This window comes from Molossus molossus, unplaced genomic scaffold (genome assembly GCF_014108415.1).
Source record: "Molossus molossus isolate mMolMol1 unplaced genomic scaffold, mMolMol1.p scaffold_m16_p_2, whole genome shotgun sequence".
Classification (NCBI taxonomy): domain Eukaryota; kingdom Metazoa; phylum Chordata; class Mammalia; order Chiroptera; family Molossidae; genus Molossus; species Molossus molossus.
The window spans coordinates 38,660,568-38,677,319 of NW_023425355.1; the positions used below are offsets into that span (position 1 = coordinate 38,660,568).

The 16,752-nt window shown below is 40.1% G+C and overlaps 1 protein-coding gene across 4 annotated transcripts in view; it reads right to left on the minus strand.

Moving 5' to 3' along the window:
* Nucleotides 1–209: 209 nt before the first annotated feature.
* CHRDL1 (chordin like 1) overlaps nt 210–16,752 on the minus strand; it is a 144,136-nt gene continuing 127,593 nt past the window's right edge. For all 4 annotated transcript variants that reach the window (XM_036271699.1, XM_036271697.1, XM_036271698.1 and 1 more), the window contains exons 10-12: nt 7,248–7,415; nt 3,933–4,022; nt 210–778 (exon numbers count right to left, since the gene is read on the minus strand). In XM_036271699.1, coding sequence (XP_036127592.1) covers nt 648–778; nt 3,933–4,022; nt 7,248–7,415 — 389 coding nt within the window. In that variant the 3' untranslated portion in view covers nt 210–647. The remainder of the gene's footprint in view (nt 779–3,932; nt 4,023–7,247; nt 7,416–16,752) is intronic.

Consider the following 16,752-nt stretch of genomic DNA (forward strand, 5'->3'; position numbering starts at 1 on the left):
ACAGACCCAAGGGCAGAGCTTTCTGCTCACAGTTCCTTATTTATCCTCCTGGGTAGCAACAATTGGCAAACTACTTGGGAGCCAGGCAAAGGAAATGATGGGAGGCTCTATGCTGGCCTTGCCTCAGAAAGAAGGCTATAGTTTAGTGTATGTGTGTGTGTGTGTGTGTGTGTGTGTGTGTGTGTATGGGGAGTTAATTTAAAAAAAAACACACACACAAGGCATTCTAAAATTCAAAGAGTATAATTTCATACAAATATTTTCTCTGTACTACAGAACTCCTACTAAGAAGTGATTCCTTTCTCTTTCTTTCATTGAATGACATTCTAGATAGAAACCCTGGGGTTTTGTTTACTCTTTAACCTGTAAAGAAATGTGATTCTCCCAGAAACTAGAGCAGAGTTATGGTTTTCCATCTCTCTTCTTTCTACAAATAATTCAAGATTCTTCTAGTCTCTTTGGAGAAGATGTTTAAGGGGTGACACATCACTCCACATAAAGGAGCAAGTTATGCTGTGCATGGAGTGAATAATTAACTGTATTTGAGTTTGGGTTTTAGAGCACTGTTGACTTAAGAAAAATAAGCCTGCAGTCCAGCTGCAGCTTGAGTTTTCTTGCTTGACTCTATCCGATACTGTCTGTTTCATCTAACAGTGGCCCTTTTCAGACCTTTCCAGGTACAAAACTTTGACCAAATCTTCAAGCTCTGTTCTGCACACACGACTTGAACACATCTGGCTGATCTGAGCTTCTCCTTCGGTGAATATCTTCCACTGGCCTAAAAGGCAAACACAAAGTGGCCTGGATATGTAATGTGTGAGCAGAACCAATTAGGAATATAATCACTATCCCCCATCCTTCCCCACTCATGCATTGATCCACAAGGGGAACTGGGATACATAGGTCAGGTTGTTTCAGCAAACAGCCCCCAAAACATTTTCTGAGGATAGATATGGAAAACGGTCCCTAGAATTTTCATTTCAACACACAGCATTTGTAAAAATCCCAAGAATAATATAACTGATTCTTCAAGAGTAAAATTTAAGTATTATTCTTGGAATTTTTACGGTATATTTAGCATTCGCAAAATGTCCCACTATCAGGTTGTTACTACCTAGGTGATTTACTTGGCACCAGGTCAAATAAGGCAGTTTGGAAAACACTATCTGTTATGTTACGGGGGCTTTGCTTACTTCAGGGGCCCAAATGTTGGTTTGGGTTAGTTGATTATTTATTGCTCTTTTCTCTATTCCTGCCACCTTTTGTTAAAAACTGCTCAACTCTGCTTTCTGCTGACCCTGCAGCTTGTCCTTACCCTCTCTTTAGCACCCATCAATCCCCTCCTCATAGAGCTCCATTCTTATATCCTGCATGCAATCTCATTCTACTCCAGGTAAACATGGCTGTACCCTTTCTATACTGTTTTCTCCTCTCCCTCCATGGAACTGTCCACACTTCCAAGGTGTCCTGGCCAAATCCTCTATCCCACATTCTGTCATGTTAACTGAGCAAACATTTTTGAGTACACACTCTGTGCTGAGCACTGGAAACTACCCCAGGCTTCTGGCCCATTCCTTTTCTAACTTTCCTGGTCCTTGAGAGTGGCAAGATCTTCCTTCTCCTGCTATTATCTTGCCCTGTCCAATAACATACATAACCGACTGCCCATCTTGGATAGCCTCTTCAGTCTTCTTTTTATTCCTGCATTCATGGTGTCACACCTGCAGAACTCCTAGTCCAAAGTTAGCAAGTTCTTTTTAGTTCCAAAGTTATGTTGAACTTCATTTTTTTTCACTAGCCATATAAGAACATAATTCACTTCTTCATAGACTCATTTTCTCGGTTCCTATTTCCTATGTCATCCAACTCGATGGCAAGGTAGAAGGAAACAGGAGAGAAGATTTGGGCAAGAAACCATCTTTTACTGAAGCCCTACTGTGTACTAGGATCTGCGAGACATATTATATAAAGGGGTCAGGATTGTTCTTCTTTGTCCCCAGATCACTCTACAGGAGCCTCACTCCCCACTTAACCGTATTTGCACAGAGTCTGAAACACACACCGTCTACTTCCTTTACACACCCCAAATCCTGTTACTTGCAGAATATTTGTTTAAATAACCTTTCAAGTATCCTAGTGCCTAGCACAATACCCTGTTCACAGTATGAACATAAGCATGTTCTTTAAAACTAATTGGTAATTGCAAAAGTCACATGGTTGATCCTCGGATCCTAGACTCTGCCTCCTTTATTCCCCACTCACATGTGAGGACTCCCAACTCCTCAATTTGAATTCTCCTACTGCCCAGTGTATTGTCTATTAGTCTCCTGAAGAACAAACAACGGATTTCATCAAACCTATTTCCAGAGGCTTAGTGGATAACTCTACTCAGATGGCTCTTAATCATCTTAGGTTAACGATGTTCCAAGTGAAACTCATTTTTCCCCACCAATACCTGCTTATTCTTCAGAGTTTCCTATTGGTGAATGGTATTACTAATTCACTCAGTCTATATGATATTGGAATCACTCCAAACTCATTCCTCTCTTTGATACTGTTCTTAATGATTTAACCTCAAAAGTGTCTCTCACAGTGACCTCTGCTCCTCTAACACACTTAATATTGTACAATCACTTTCTAATTCAAACTATCACCAGCTCATTCACTAAGAAGCCAACTGTCACTCCACACAGCAACTGCCTCTTTCTATAAAACACATACCTTACTTGCTTAAAAACCTTTACTGAGGTTCTCTGGCCTGGAGATTAAATCCAACTTCTTAGCATGGCATATTGGGCTCTACAGAATCTGTCCTTATCACAGTAGGTGCTTAATAAATCTATTAAAATCAATTATATCTCTTGAAAGCCAAGAGATATTCTTCCAAAACACCATTTTGATATCACTACACTGTAAGTATAGCAAATACCAATGCTACTTGCATTATATCTGAAATTCTCACTGGCTTCTTTCAGGCCCTCTGATTACTTCCTACCTCCAACTCTTTTCATCTTTCTGTGCACCCTATGTGGTCTTCGTAATTGTTCCTCACTCTCACACACCCACCCTCCCACACTCACACTTCTTGTTTGCTCCTGTCTGAGTCTTCTCTTCTGCTGCACTCAATTCCTGTACTGATTCTGTGAACTGTTGCACAGTCACACCCTTCTTTTTCAAGACACTCCTCCTGAAACCTTCCTTTACAAAGCCCACCTGGCTCTCTTCTCATTGTTTTTGCAGATTCCCCTGAGCACTTACGTATTTAACTCACAAATATACTAATTCATAGTGAAGGCATTTTCATGTTCTGTCTCGCCCATAAGAATTCCCTATAGATAAATTCTGTCTTTTATTCCTTCAGAAGTACTCCCCACCCCCAAGTGCCTAGCAGTATCTAGTCCCTAGGCTCCATCTAGTGTATAAAGTGGGAGAGCTACAAGTATTCTTGAGTGTCTGAATGCTTTTAAAGAAATATTACCACCCAAGGGCAGTTCCAAAGAGCCAAACAGGGCTTTGGTACAATACAGGAGTCATTTTCTCTGTCTCTCATCCCAACCACGAGAGGACATATCCTTCCAGATCTGAAGTCTCCACAAATATAACAGATTTGGAATCTTGTGAGTTTTCTCTAACCATCTTGGGACTCTGTGTTTAGTAGTTTCATTAAAGATATTCGAGAAATCTTGATCTTAGGTAGCTTATGCTAAACTACATGTGGATTTGTATTCACTAGGTCCAGGCTCTTCAGTTCACTTCCAGACACCTCATTCCCTGCTAAGTCAACCAAAGGAGAGAGAAAACATCCTCTGATGTTTATATCAAGCAATACTAATGTTCATTTAGAACACAGAGGGACGTTATTTGGGGATATGCTCCATTGAAAACTGGATGCATTTTCCACGGAAGAGTAAAGAAAGAGAGGTACCACTTACTCAAAGTTGTCCTGGTCACAAGCTTGAAGTGATGGAGCTCCTCAAACATCCTCTTGGAGATCTTCTCAATATGGAAGTGCTGGAGGATGCCTGGGGCCAAGCAAAAAAGCGAGCAGGTGATCAGGTGCACTCTGTCTGGAAACAGCAGCCCCTTTTTCTGCTTGGCCTGAGCAAGTATATCATCTCATTACTGGGGTTTAGGAGTCAAGCTGGACTGTGTAATGTGCTTAACCAGGAACTTGGATGGCTTAAGGGTTATAATTAACTCCATTTGTTTCCTTGGCTCAGTGCCCCCCCCCCCTTTGTTCTCCAGAAGATGGAGATAAGGGAAACAGTGTTGCTGACCATGAGACCCCTCCTAGGGAAAGACACATGGAATCAAACATGGGTGCTTGTTGGAGCTTCTGCATCAAGGCAGTATTAGAAATTCTGTCCTTGCTCCAAGTCTGGGTAGACGATGTCCCTGCCAAACCACTGGACTGCCCTCTTAGCTAAGCAGTGCGAGCCAGCAGTGGGATTGCAAACAGTTTTTTTATGTAAATAGAGAAGCCATTCCTGTTCTTGAACTCAACAAAAAACATATTTTCCTTTGGGGAATATTCACAGCTCCTTTAGCTTTCTCTAATAAAAATAGGGAGAGTTACTATAAGGGGGCTCCATAGTCTCAACATTGCCTTAATAGCTTTTATCAAAATAATATGTAAACAACTGAAAACGGCCTTTCAGTTAAGAAGCATCATGTTATCAACCCACTTAACTAAATCTCAAGAGATCCACAGGGAGCAACATAAATGAAGCCTGGGATTTTCTCTGCCTACCATGCACAGACTTTCATTACCCAGGACTATGAACAAGGTTATTTAGATGCTACACTAGCAAATTGAAAAGCATCCACACAGTTCTATGGGATGTGAGATGTTGCACAATGGATAGTGGGCCCACCACTAGGGAAGCCAACAGAATAGTGCTTAGTCCTAGGTGGCCAATTACAGAGGAGCTAGCAAGTTAGAGACTGAAAATCAGCATTCTTAGGTATAAAGCAAAAAACATGGACAAAAACATTTGTTTGTTCTAGCATACTTTCTATTATTATTATTATTATTTTTTATCCTCACCTGAGGACATTTTTTCTTGTTCATATAGAGTGGGAGGGAAAGAGAAGAAGAGAGAGAGAAACATCGACATGAAAGGGACACATCAAGTGGTTGCCACCCGCATGACCCAACCAGGGCCGGGGACAAACTGTTGCCGAGGTACATGCCCTTAGCGGGAACCGAACCCAGGTCTCTTGGGACTGCAGGCTGATGGTCTAACCGCTGAGCAAAACTGGCCTGGGCTATTATTATTATTATTATTATTATTATTTTTAATCCTCGAGGATATTTTTCTATTTATCTTCAGATAGAGTGGGAGGGAGAGAGAGGGAGGGAGAGAGAGGGAGAAAGGGAGAGAGAGTGAAACATCAATGTGAGAGGGACACATGAACTGGTTGCCCCCACCACAACCCTGACCAGGGCCAGGGACGAACCGCAACCGAGTTATGTGACCTTCACCAGAATCAAACCCACAACTCATTGGTCTTTGGGTTGATGCTCTAACCACTGAGAAAAACTGTCCAGGGATATTCTGGCATACTTTTAAGGGGTAGAGAGGAACTCTTTCTTTGGAGAAAGAAAAGTGGTTGTGAAAAGGAAGAGAACAAGCTTCACAAATACAATCTTCCCTCACCACTCCGTGTTTCCATGTTCACAGCTTCATTGTATTGCATTTTTTTTTTCAAATATATTCATTAAAAAGTTGATCAAGATAGTAAAAATGATACAGTGCACGCTTGGTTATCTGAGTCAATTATACACCCCTGTATTACAATTACAATTAAAATTACTGTACGTATGGACTGTAGGCCTATGTATTCGAGCACACCAGGAATCCATCAATGCCAGGTGCAACCGCTAGGCTAAAGTCTGGAATGGATTAACCGCGATAAATGAGGGATGACTGTACTAGAAGAGTTATTTCCCCAGGTATGATCCAAATGCTATCTGCATTAGAATCACCTGGCTATTGATTAAAAATTCAAAATTGTACAAGTTACCCAAAGTGCCCTGGCCAGGTAGCTCAGTTGGTTAGAGCATGGTTCCAATATGCCAAGGTTGTGGGTTAGGTCAAGGCACATACAAGAAGCAACCAATGAATGCATTAAGTTAACAATAAATTGATGTTTCTCACTCTCTTTCTCCCTCTCTTCCTCGTTCTCTCTAAACTCAATAAATAAAATAAAAATTAAAAAAATTAGAAGCTATCCAAGGCTACTGAAGTTACATTTCATGGATGGTGCCAGGTAGCTGTGTTTTAAACCACTTCCTTGCATGATGCTGAAACATACAAAAGTTTGAGCACTCTCGAGCCTTATGCAAGTGCCAGTAGAAAAAAATATGTGCATGATTTTCCAATTGAAATCTCACCTCTACATTTAGATTCCTAGAAAACTTGACAGACTAGTTCAGCACTCGTCTTTTATCTAAGGGATGGTTTGAATAGCTGTAGAGTTACAGTAAGCACAATGTGGCTTGCTATGGTAATGTTGATAATGAAGAAAAAAATTGGACATCATAACTTGGATTTTTCCTATAGTGAGGCTACAATCTTGAGGGCAGGGATGATGTTTTAAATTTGTCTTACCCCAGAGTACACAGCATCATTCAAGAAACTTTGTTTTTTACTGAATGAATGGATTTTCATGTCTGTGGAGCTTCATGTTGGAAAGAATGGTAGACTACAGTTTGATAGTTTACAACCCTGGCACTCTAGAATCACCTGTAGAGCTTAAACACACACACACACACACACACACACACACACACACAAGTATAGGCCCCACTCCTAACCAATTAATCAGAATCTCTGGGGGTAGGCCCAACCATTTGGTATTTAAAAAAAAAAACATCTTCCAGATGATTCTGATGTGCAGCCAGGGATGAAAGTCACTCCTCTTGCCTTGGTGTGTGAGAAAGACACCAAACCTCAAGGATCAATACTTATTACCCCAGCTCAAAATTAGAGTTAAAGGCCATAATAATAACCATATTAGTCATGTGTTAATTTTTTAAAAATTTATTTTAATTAATTTGTTTTTGTTATAGATGTTTTTCCTTTTTCCCCCATTGACACCTTCCTCCCATGTGTTAATTTTTAAGCAATCAGGAAATCTTCTAACTTAAACAGAGGAACAGGTTGAAGTAAAATTAAGGTAAGTCTTCCCTACCTTGCCTGTGGTCCATTTAGAAAAAAAGAAATTAAAGTTGTTTTGCTCACCCTTTCGAATCGTCCAAACATGGACCTCTACTTGAGGTGGTCTCTCTGTCTCCAGTGCTATTTTTCTGGTAGTCTCCCCATTCTCCATGAACACAGACTCATACACGGGCATTGTTTCTTCTCCACAAAAGTAGGTTTTGCTGTCAAAGCTTTGGCCTGGAAGTTCTTCTGGAATCAGGAAGCAGGCAGAATTTTGTCATGGATTTCCAAAACTAAAGGTGAACTTCTTCATTTATCTATCTCATTGTAACACCTATACTCATCAAAAGTAGACAATCAACAAGAATATTCTTATAGCAATAGAAGTTACACACATATTACACTGTGTCAGCTTAGACTGCCCCTGAAATAGCCACTAAATCACAAAGGAACAAATAACCTTTCATTGAAGTCCACATGATGACAAGATCCATAGTTCTGCAGAACGATGGCCCACAAACTAGAATGGAGCCATCAACCACCACATGAGAAGTGGACTTTCATGAGGAGGAACTTGGACAGATATGTACCTCTTAGGCAATTAAGGGATTATAAGATTTTCCATGCTGGGTCAGGATCATAGTCTGTTTAGCTCAGTGTTACCAACAGAGACCTAGGGAATGGGCTGAAAGAGGGCCTTGGTTAACATCTCTGACATCACTTATACTTTGAAAACATCTATGACACTCTCTTATGTGCATATACTTGCCCAGATGATCTATCCAAATTAGCTTAACATTTATGAATGCTCTTTGGTTTGTTTGTAAGTGGAATGATAATACTGAATCAACACCGGTGCCAAAAGCTAAATGTCAGATTAGTCATATACATGCTATGCCAAATGAATGTTCACACACACACACACACACACACACACACACACAAAACTGGTCAACTCCCTCAACTATGGATCATTTAAAGTATAAACTAAACTTGGATTTCAGCTTCCAGGAATAAAGGTACCACCTCCTGATATTCGCCATTCCACTCCACCCTCCTCATTTCTCAGCCCCCTACAAAGAAATGTTTCTCTTGGTTGGCTCTCTGTACATTTCTTTGTTTTTGTTTTTGTTTTGCTGGCCCCTCAGCACCCTCTTCTGCTATGTATTTAAAATGTACACTCAAATCAGGAACAACAAAGAGAAGTCATGGACACTCTGAAAGGTTTAAGTGCAGAAACCATGTGTAAAAGTGTCTGATAAAAGCATTGAAGGTTTTTCAGGCCAGTGTGGATCAGTTGTTTGGAGCATCATCCCATACACAAAAAGGTTGTGGGTTTGATTCCCAGTTAGGGAACATACCTAGGTTACAGGCTCCATCCCTGTTCAGGCTGCATATGGGAGGCAACTGATCGATGTTTCTCTCTCCCTTCCTCTCTAAAATCAAGAAAAAGATATCCTTGGGGGAGGATCTAAAAACAAAGTGTTGACTATTGAGTGCTTTGATTCTGTGACTCTAAATAGGAAGATCACAGTTAGCCAATGACAGACAATTGGACCAGAGGTTGTAATCAAATTGCTATTGCATGTCTCTTGCTGACCTCAAAAGCTTTCCCACCCCCACCACCACATTGGCACACTAAGGACAAAACCAAATCTTCTCTCGATAATCCCAGGTTGGATTACACAATTTGTAGATAAAATCAAGCTTCCTTTCTCCTTTAGAACTTATTTTTAATTATTTAATTGCTTGGTGGGCCAGTCTAAAAACGGTGGTATGTTAGATATTTAAGGGATGCGCTAGCACTTTTCAAATGGGGGAAGGGAGAGGAGGTCAATAAGTGCACAGGACTCCTATGTGTAATAATTATCACCTTTAGAATGAGAGCTAAATTCATTTTTTACACATTTTGCTTACCAGCTTAATAATGGCTATGGTTACAAATGCCATATGAGGTAACAAAAATAAATAATTTTTTTTTTAAAGCTTACAATTACTGATTGGGAAAATGGTGGTGGAGTGAATGGAAGCTACACAGACCATCTCCCAGGACCAAACTGGAATTACAACAAAAATAAAGACAAATCATCAGAAACAGGCAACTGAAAAGCAGCTTGCCGGACCACATAACCAGGGATACTGACTCAATCCTGGTAGGCTTGCGAAGATGCAAGAGGGGTCCAGGAGTCCACGGTCTGCAGCAGCCTGCGCTGGGAGCTGTGGCAGCCTTGGCTGGGACCTGCGGACTTGGCTGGGACCTGCAGCCTAAGCTGGGAGCTGCGCCCTACACTGGGAGCTGCAGCAGCCTGAGCTGGGACCTATGACCTGGGCTGGAGGCTGCGCCCGCAGCTGGAGGCTGCACACCCAGCTAGGGGCTACACCCTCGGCTGGGAGCTGCTGCAGACTAAGCCAGGAGCAACGGCCTTAGGTGGGAGTGATGCCCTTGGGTTAAAGTCCCAAGCAGCTGCACAGCGCAGAGCTGGGACAGAGGCTAAATTAGCAGCAGCCACTCACCTTGGGCTCTGGCAGAGGGAGGGCAGACTGGACTGGAACTTTGTGGGGACACTCGGGATTTTCAGGGCACTCAGAGCTTTTGCTGAGTTGCAGCCACGCAGGACGGTGGTCATCTTACTCCCTCCCAGGGCCCTGGGGAGAGGTGGCGGCCCCACCCTTGGAGATTCAGCCCCACGTGGTGGCCATTGAAATGCTAATTGAGGTCCATTAATAACCAGCATCTGCCCCACACTCCAGAAATCCTCTTACACTAAGCACCTGAGGAAGTTTTTCATTCAACTCATAAACTAAGTTTCTTCAGGTGACCTCTACTAATAGCCACCAGGCAAAAAAGCTAGAGGATAACTACCATTCCCTGGGCTAGCAACTCTAACCAGGAAAGTAAGACTTGACAGTGGTGTTTAACATAGGGCCTCCCGGCCTCATCCAAACCCAGGAGAGGGAGCCACAAACAGCAGAACACCAACACCCACAGGGAAAATTTGACAGGCTCCAAAGCCCACTGTGATAGCCAAAATGGTGAAACACAGAAACAAAAGCCAAATAAAATAACAAGAGACCTCCACCAAAGATGAAATAAATGAGGTGCAGTTAAGCAAGTTAACAGAACTAGAATTCAGAACCATGATCTTGAGGAAGCTCAAAAGCATGTGTAAGGACATGAGCACCATGAGTAAAGACATAGAAATGTTGAAAATCAACCAGTTGGAAATTAAAAACCACTAAGAAGAAATGAAGAATGACATATAAGGAAAAAAAAAAACAACACATTGGAAAGTCTAAATAGCAGAGTAGAGGAAGCTGAGGACAGGATCAGTGAATTAGAAGAAAGGATAGAAAAAATCAACCAATCAGAAAACCAAAAGAAAATTAATTAAAAAACAGGAAAACAGCTAAAGAGAACTGTGAGACAACTGGAAATGTAATAACATTCGTATCATAGGAGTTCCAGAAGAAGAAGAAAATGAACAAGGGTTAGAGAATAGATTTGAAGAAATAGTGACAGAAAACTTCCCTAATTTGGTGAAGGAAGTAGGCACTCAAGTTCAAGAAGCACAGAGGGCCCCAAGTAAGAAGAACCCAAACGGGCCCACAGCAAGACAAATAGTAATCAAAATGCCAAAAATTAAAGACCAAGCGAGAATCCTAAAAGCAGCAAGAGAGAAGCAACAGGTTACCTACAAAGGAAACCCCATAAGGCTCTCAGCTGACTTCTCACAAGAAACACTACAGGCCAGAAGGGAATATCATGAGGTAATCCAGGTCATGAAAAACAAAGGATCTGAATCCAAGACTACTCTACCCAGCTAGGCTATCATTAAAAAAAAAGGCCAAATAAAGAGCTTCTCACACAATAAAAAAGGCTAAGGGGATACATTAGCACTAATCCAGCACTGCAAGAAATGTTAAAAGGACTGCTGTAATTAGCAGTGGAAATGGGAAGAAAAATAGAACCACACTAAACAAAAATGGCAATAAATAAGTACATATCAATAATCACCTTAAATGTAAATGGATTGAATGCTCCCATAAAAAGACACAAAGTAGCTGATTGGATAAAAAGCATGACTAATCTATATGTCGTTTACAAGAGACCCACCTCACAACAAGACTCACATAGGTTGAAAGTGAAGGGATGAAAAAAAATCTTCCAAGCAAATGGAAAGGAAAAAAAAAATCTGGGGTAGCAATACTCCTATCTGATAAAATAGATTTCAAAATAAAGGCCATAACTAGAGACAAAGAAGGCCATTGCATAATGTTGAAAGAATCTATCCAACATATAACCTTGATCAACATATATGTACCCAATATAGGAGCACCAACATATATTAAAAATCTTCTGGAGTACTTCAGAGGAGAAATCGATAGCAATACAATCATAGCAGGGGACTTCAACACCCCGCTGACATCACTGGATAGATCCTCCAGACAAAAAAATTAGCAAGGAAACAGAGACTCTAAGTGAAGCACTAGGCCAAATGGATTTAATGGATATCTATAGAGAATTACACCCCAAAACAACAGAATTCACATTCTTCTCAAGTGCACATGGGACATTCTCAAAGATAGACCACATGTCAGGACACAAAGTCTCTACAAGTTCAAGAAGACTGAAATCATATCAAGCATCTTCTCAGATAACAATGGCATGAAATTAGAAATCAATTGCAAGAAGAACATACAAAGACATTTGAACACATGGAAGCTAAATAGCATGTTATAAACAATGAATGGGTTACCGAGGAGATCAAGGAAGAAATTAAAAACTTCCTGGAAACCAATGAAAATGAAGACACAATAACATAAAATCTATGGGATGCAGCGAAAGCAATTCTGAGAGGGAAGTTCATAGCACCACAGGCCTACCTCACCAAACAAGAAAAATCTCTAATAGACTATCTAACCTCACAAATTAAAGAACTGGAGGGCAAACAAAAAGAAAACCCCAGAGCAAGTAGAAGGAAGGAAATAGTAAAGATCAGAGCAGAAATAAATGACATAGAGACCAAAAAAACAACTCAAAGGATCAATGAAACAAAGAGCTAGTTTACGAAAAGATAAACAAGATTGATGGACCTTAGCTAGACTCACCAAGAAACAAAGAGAGAGAACCCAAATACTTCTCCTCTTTCATTTCTGATTTTGTGTAACAACTGATACCACAGAAATACAAAAGATAATTAACAACTACTATGAACAATTACATGGCAACAAATTTGACAATCTAAGTGAAATGGACAAATTTCTAGAAACACATAGTCTCCCAAAACTGGACCAGGAAGAGATAGAAAACTTGAACAGAACAATAACAACACAAGCACTTGAAGATGTATTCAAGACTCTCCCAGCAAACAAAAGCTCAGGCCCAGATGGCTTCACGGGGGAGTTTTACTGAACATTCAAAGTAGAACTAACACCCATTCACCTCAAACTATTTCAAAAAATTCAAGAAGAAGGAAGAATTCCAAACTTGTGTTATGAAGCCAGCATAATTCTAATTCAAAAACCAAAAAAAGACAAAGGTGCCCACTTTCGCCACTGTTATTTAACATAGTATTGGAAGTCTTAGCCACAGCAATCAGGCAGGAAGAAAAAATAAAAGGGAGCCAAATTGGAAAGGAGGAAGTAAAACTGTCATTATTCGCTGATGACATGATATTTTATGTAAAAAACCCCAAAGACTCCATCAAAATTTTACTAGATTTAATAAATGAATTTCGAAAAGTAGCAACATACAAAATTAACATCAAGAAATTGATGGCATTCTTATATACTAATGATGAACTCACAGAAGGGGAAACTAAGAAAACAATCCCATTTACCATTGTGGCAAAAAAATTAAGATACCTAGGAATAAACTTCACCAAAAAAATAAAGGACTTATTCGCAGAAAACTACAGTTCAATGAAAAAAGAAATAGAGGAAGATATAAAAAAGTACAAGCACATATCCTGTTCATGGAGTGGAAGAATTCACTCATTCATTCATTAATATATCTATACTACCCAAAGCAATCTATAGATTCAATGGAATCTCCATCAAAATACCAAAGGCATACTTCACAGAATTAGAACAAATACTTCAAAAGTACCTATGGAACCAAAAAAGACCTCGAATAGCCACAGCAACTTTGAAAAAGGAGTAATTTGGAGGGATCATATTATCAGATTTCAGGTTATACTACAAAGCCACTGTAATCAAAACAGTCTGGAACTGGCACAAGAACAGGCATATAGATCAGTGGAATAGAACAGAGAACCCAGATATGGATCCATTAATATTTAACAAAAGTGGCAAGAGCATACAGTGGAGTAAGGACAGCCTCTTTAATAAATGGTGTTGGGAAAATTGGACAGCTACATGCCAAAAAATGAAACCAGACCATCAGCTTATACCCTACACAAGAATAAACTCAAAATGGATAAAACACTTAAATGTGACTCATGAATCCATAAAAATCCTGGAAGAAACTATAGGCAAAAAAATTTCGGACATCATACACAGCAGAATTTTCACTGATACATCACCTAAGGCAACAGAAACAAAGGATAAAATGAACACATGGAACTACATTAAACTCAAAAGCTTCTGCACAGTGAAAGATACAATCATCAAAATGGAAAGGCAACCCACTGTATGGGAGAGCATAATTGCCAATGATATATCAGATAAGGGGATAATTTCCAATATATATAGTGTGCTCATACAACTCAACAAAAGGAAGACAAAGAATGCAATTAAAAAATGGGCAGAGGAACTAAATAGACACCTCTCCAAACAGGATATACAAATGGCTAAGAGACATATGAGGAAATGCTCAACATCAGTAATCATCAGAGAGATGCAAATTAAAACAACAATGAGGTATCACCTCACACCTGTTAGAATGGACACCATCAACAAATCATCAAACAACAGGTGTTGGCGAGAGTGTGGACCAAAGGGGACTCTAGTACACTGCTGGTGGGAATGCAGACTGGTGCAGCCACTATGGAAAACACTATGGTGTTACCTCAAAAATTAAAAATTGAACTTCCATTTGACCCAGTGATCCAACTTCAAGGAATATACCTTAAGAAGCCTGAAACACCAATCAGAAAGAATACATGTACCCCCATGTTCGTAGCAGCACTATTTACAATAGCTAAGATCTGGATACAGCCCAAGTGTCCATCAGTAGACGAATGGATCAAAAAGCTGTGATACATATACACAATGGAGTACTAAGCAGCTGTAAGAAAGAAAGACCTCTTATCCTTTAAGGCTACATGGAGGGACCCTGAAAGTATTATCCTTAGCGGAACAAGCCAAACAGAGAAAGACAAGTATCATATGATCTCACTTATTTATGGAATATAATTAACATAACAGTCTGAGGAATGGGGTAGTCCCAGAGATGTGGAAATAGGGTACAGACTAACAATCCCCAGAAGAGGGGGTGGTGGGGGAGAGATAAGCCACAGAACTTATATGCATGTATGCATGAACAATGAACATGAACAATAAAGCTGGGGACAGAGCAGGGAGCGACGACGGGGAGTGAGGAATCAATGGGGGAAAAAGGGGAAACATCTGTAACCAAAATAAATAAATTAATTAAAAATATAAATTAAAAATAAAAATAAAAAAGCTTACAATTAAAAAAAGAAACAAAATAACAAATGCTGTATGAAATCCATGAAAGTACCTACAATATGTTAAACATTCTCCCAGTATCCTGAAGATTCATCTTGCACCAACACCCCTTCCCCTCCAAGAGCTTAATTCACTCAACAAAAGGGATCTAAAACAACAAAATCTAATTAGTGGCCCTGGCCAGTTTGGCTCAGCAGTTAGAGTGTCGGCTCGCGGACCGGAGAGTCATGGATTCGATTCCCACTAAGGGCACGTACCTTGGTTGAGGTTTGTCCCCAGCCCCAGTTGGGGTCATGTGGGTGGCGACCATTCGATGTGTCTCTCTCACATGGATGTTTCTCTGTCTCTCTTCCTCCCTCTCTCCCTCCTGCTCAATTAGTGACTCAGCGTTGGCTGGCACTTGAAAATGTTAAGTGTAAAACGAAGTGTGTCTTTCAAACTACTTACTCGGGAACATCCTCCTCTTTCTACACCTCCAACTCAGGTGCTTTCTGACCTCTATTTTCACTTACTTCCATTTCCTTTCAGGGAAGCATGCCATGCTTAAAGTAATTTCTGACCATTCCCACTTCCCAGGGGAATACTCCTGTCCTGATCCCTCCAGAGCTAAGAAATTGAGAAATCATATCCTTATGGATGTAGTGATGACTGATGGTGTTTTAGCCCAGCTCGTTAAACATTTAAATCTCAACAGGGGCTTTTTATGCTATAATCCCAAAGGAAGTGTGAATGGCAATTCCTGGTTATCAGGGTGGTATAGTGGGAAGAGAGGGAAGTTGGAAAAACTTCAGGAAGTGGAAGTCCTACACAGCCCTGTAGGTGGCCACTGATATGTCAGGCAAGGCAGTCTCTACTAGAGCAAAGGCAAGAGAGAGAGGAGAAACTCACATTTTTATTTTCACAATAGTTTGTTATTGAAAGAGACTGCAATCATTTGTTATAACAAAACTTTTGGATGGATCATTATCAAATTTTGTCTCTTTTCCCTTCTCAACATGAATAACTGAATTTACTGTTCTTTTTTCCCATCAATCTTTCCCCCTCCTAAATCCTTTGTTCATTTTCCTCTGTCATATGTTATTTTCTAAGATGCTGATGATGTCATGATCTTCCCGTTTCTCACTCCTCCATATCATTCAGAACTCTATTCAAATATCTCTTCAGAGAAGCCTTCCTGACCACTCTTTTGAAAGGGCTACCCCACCCATTCACTATCACCTGATTTTATTTACATTTTCTTCCCAGTACTCATCACAACCTAAAATTATCTTATTGGGTCACTGTCTTTTTTCTCTGACTAGAATAAAAGAAGCATGCCAGTAAGCAGCCTTTGTCTGTTTTGCTCATATCTCTATTTTCAGTGCTTATAACAGTATCTTGCACATAGTAGGCACATGTAGGTACTTCATGATTGAATACATGAACAAGCACATGCCCTCTGATTCTCTGAAGTTGCTGAATACTCTAACTGGTGCCATGGCCCCTGGATAGTGACCCTTGTTAGGCAATGTAACTATCAGGAGTCATTCAATATGCAGACACTAATGTCTGACTCTGTGAGAGACAGGTACACAGAAATCTCCCTTCCATATTGCTCAATAAGTCCTCTATTTCTTGTGGAATTGTGCACCTGAAAACAATTTTGTTAACCAGTGTCACCCCAATAAATTCAATAAAAAGGAAAAAAATAAAACCAGAAATAAATAAAACAAACAAAATAATAAATCTTCTATTTCCACACATCTGAATAGAGTGGGAAAGCAGCTTTTTCAGAGAAACAGGTTTAGTCAATCAAACTCTTCAATATATTGCCAATTGGATTTTTGGAGAGCAGTTTTTAAATAATATAGTTTTCCTGGCAGGTGTGGCTCACTGGTTGAGAGTAGACCCATACACTAAAATAATATCTTTCATTATTATTATTTTATAATTT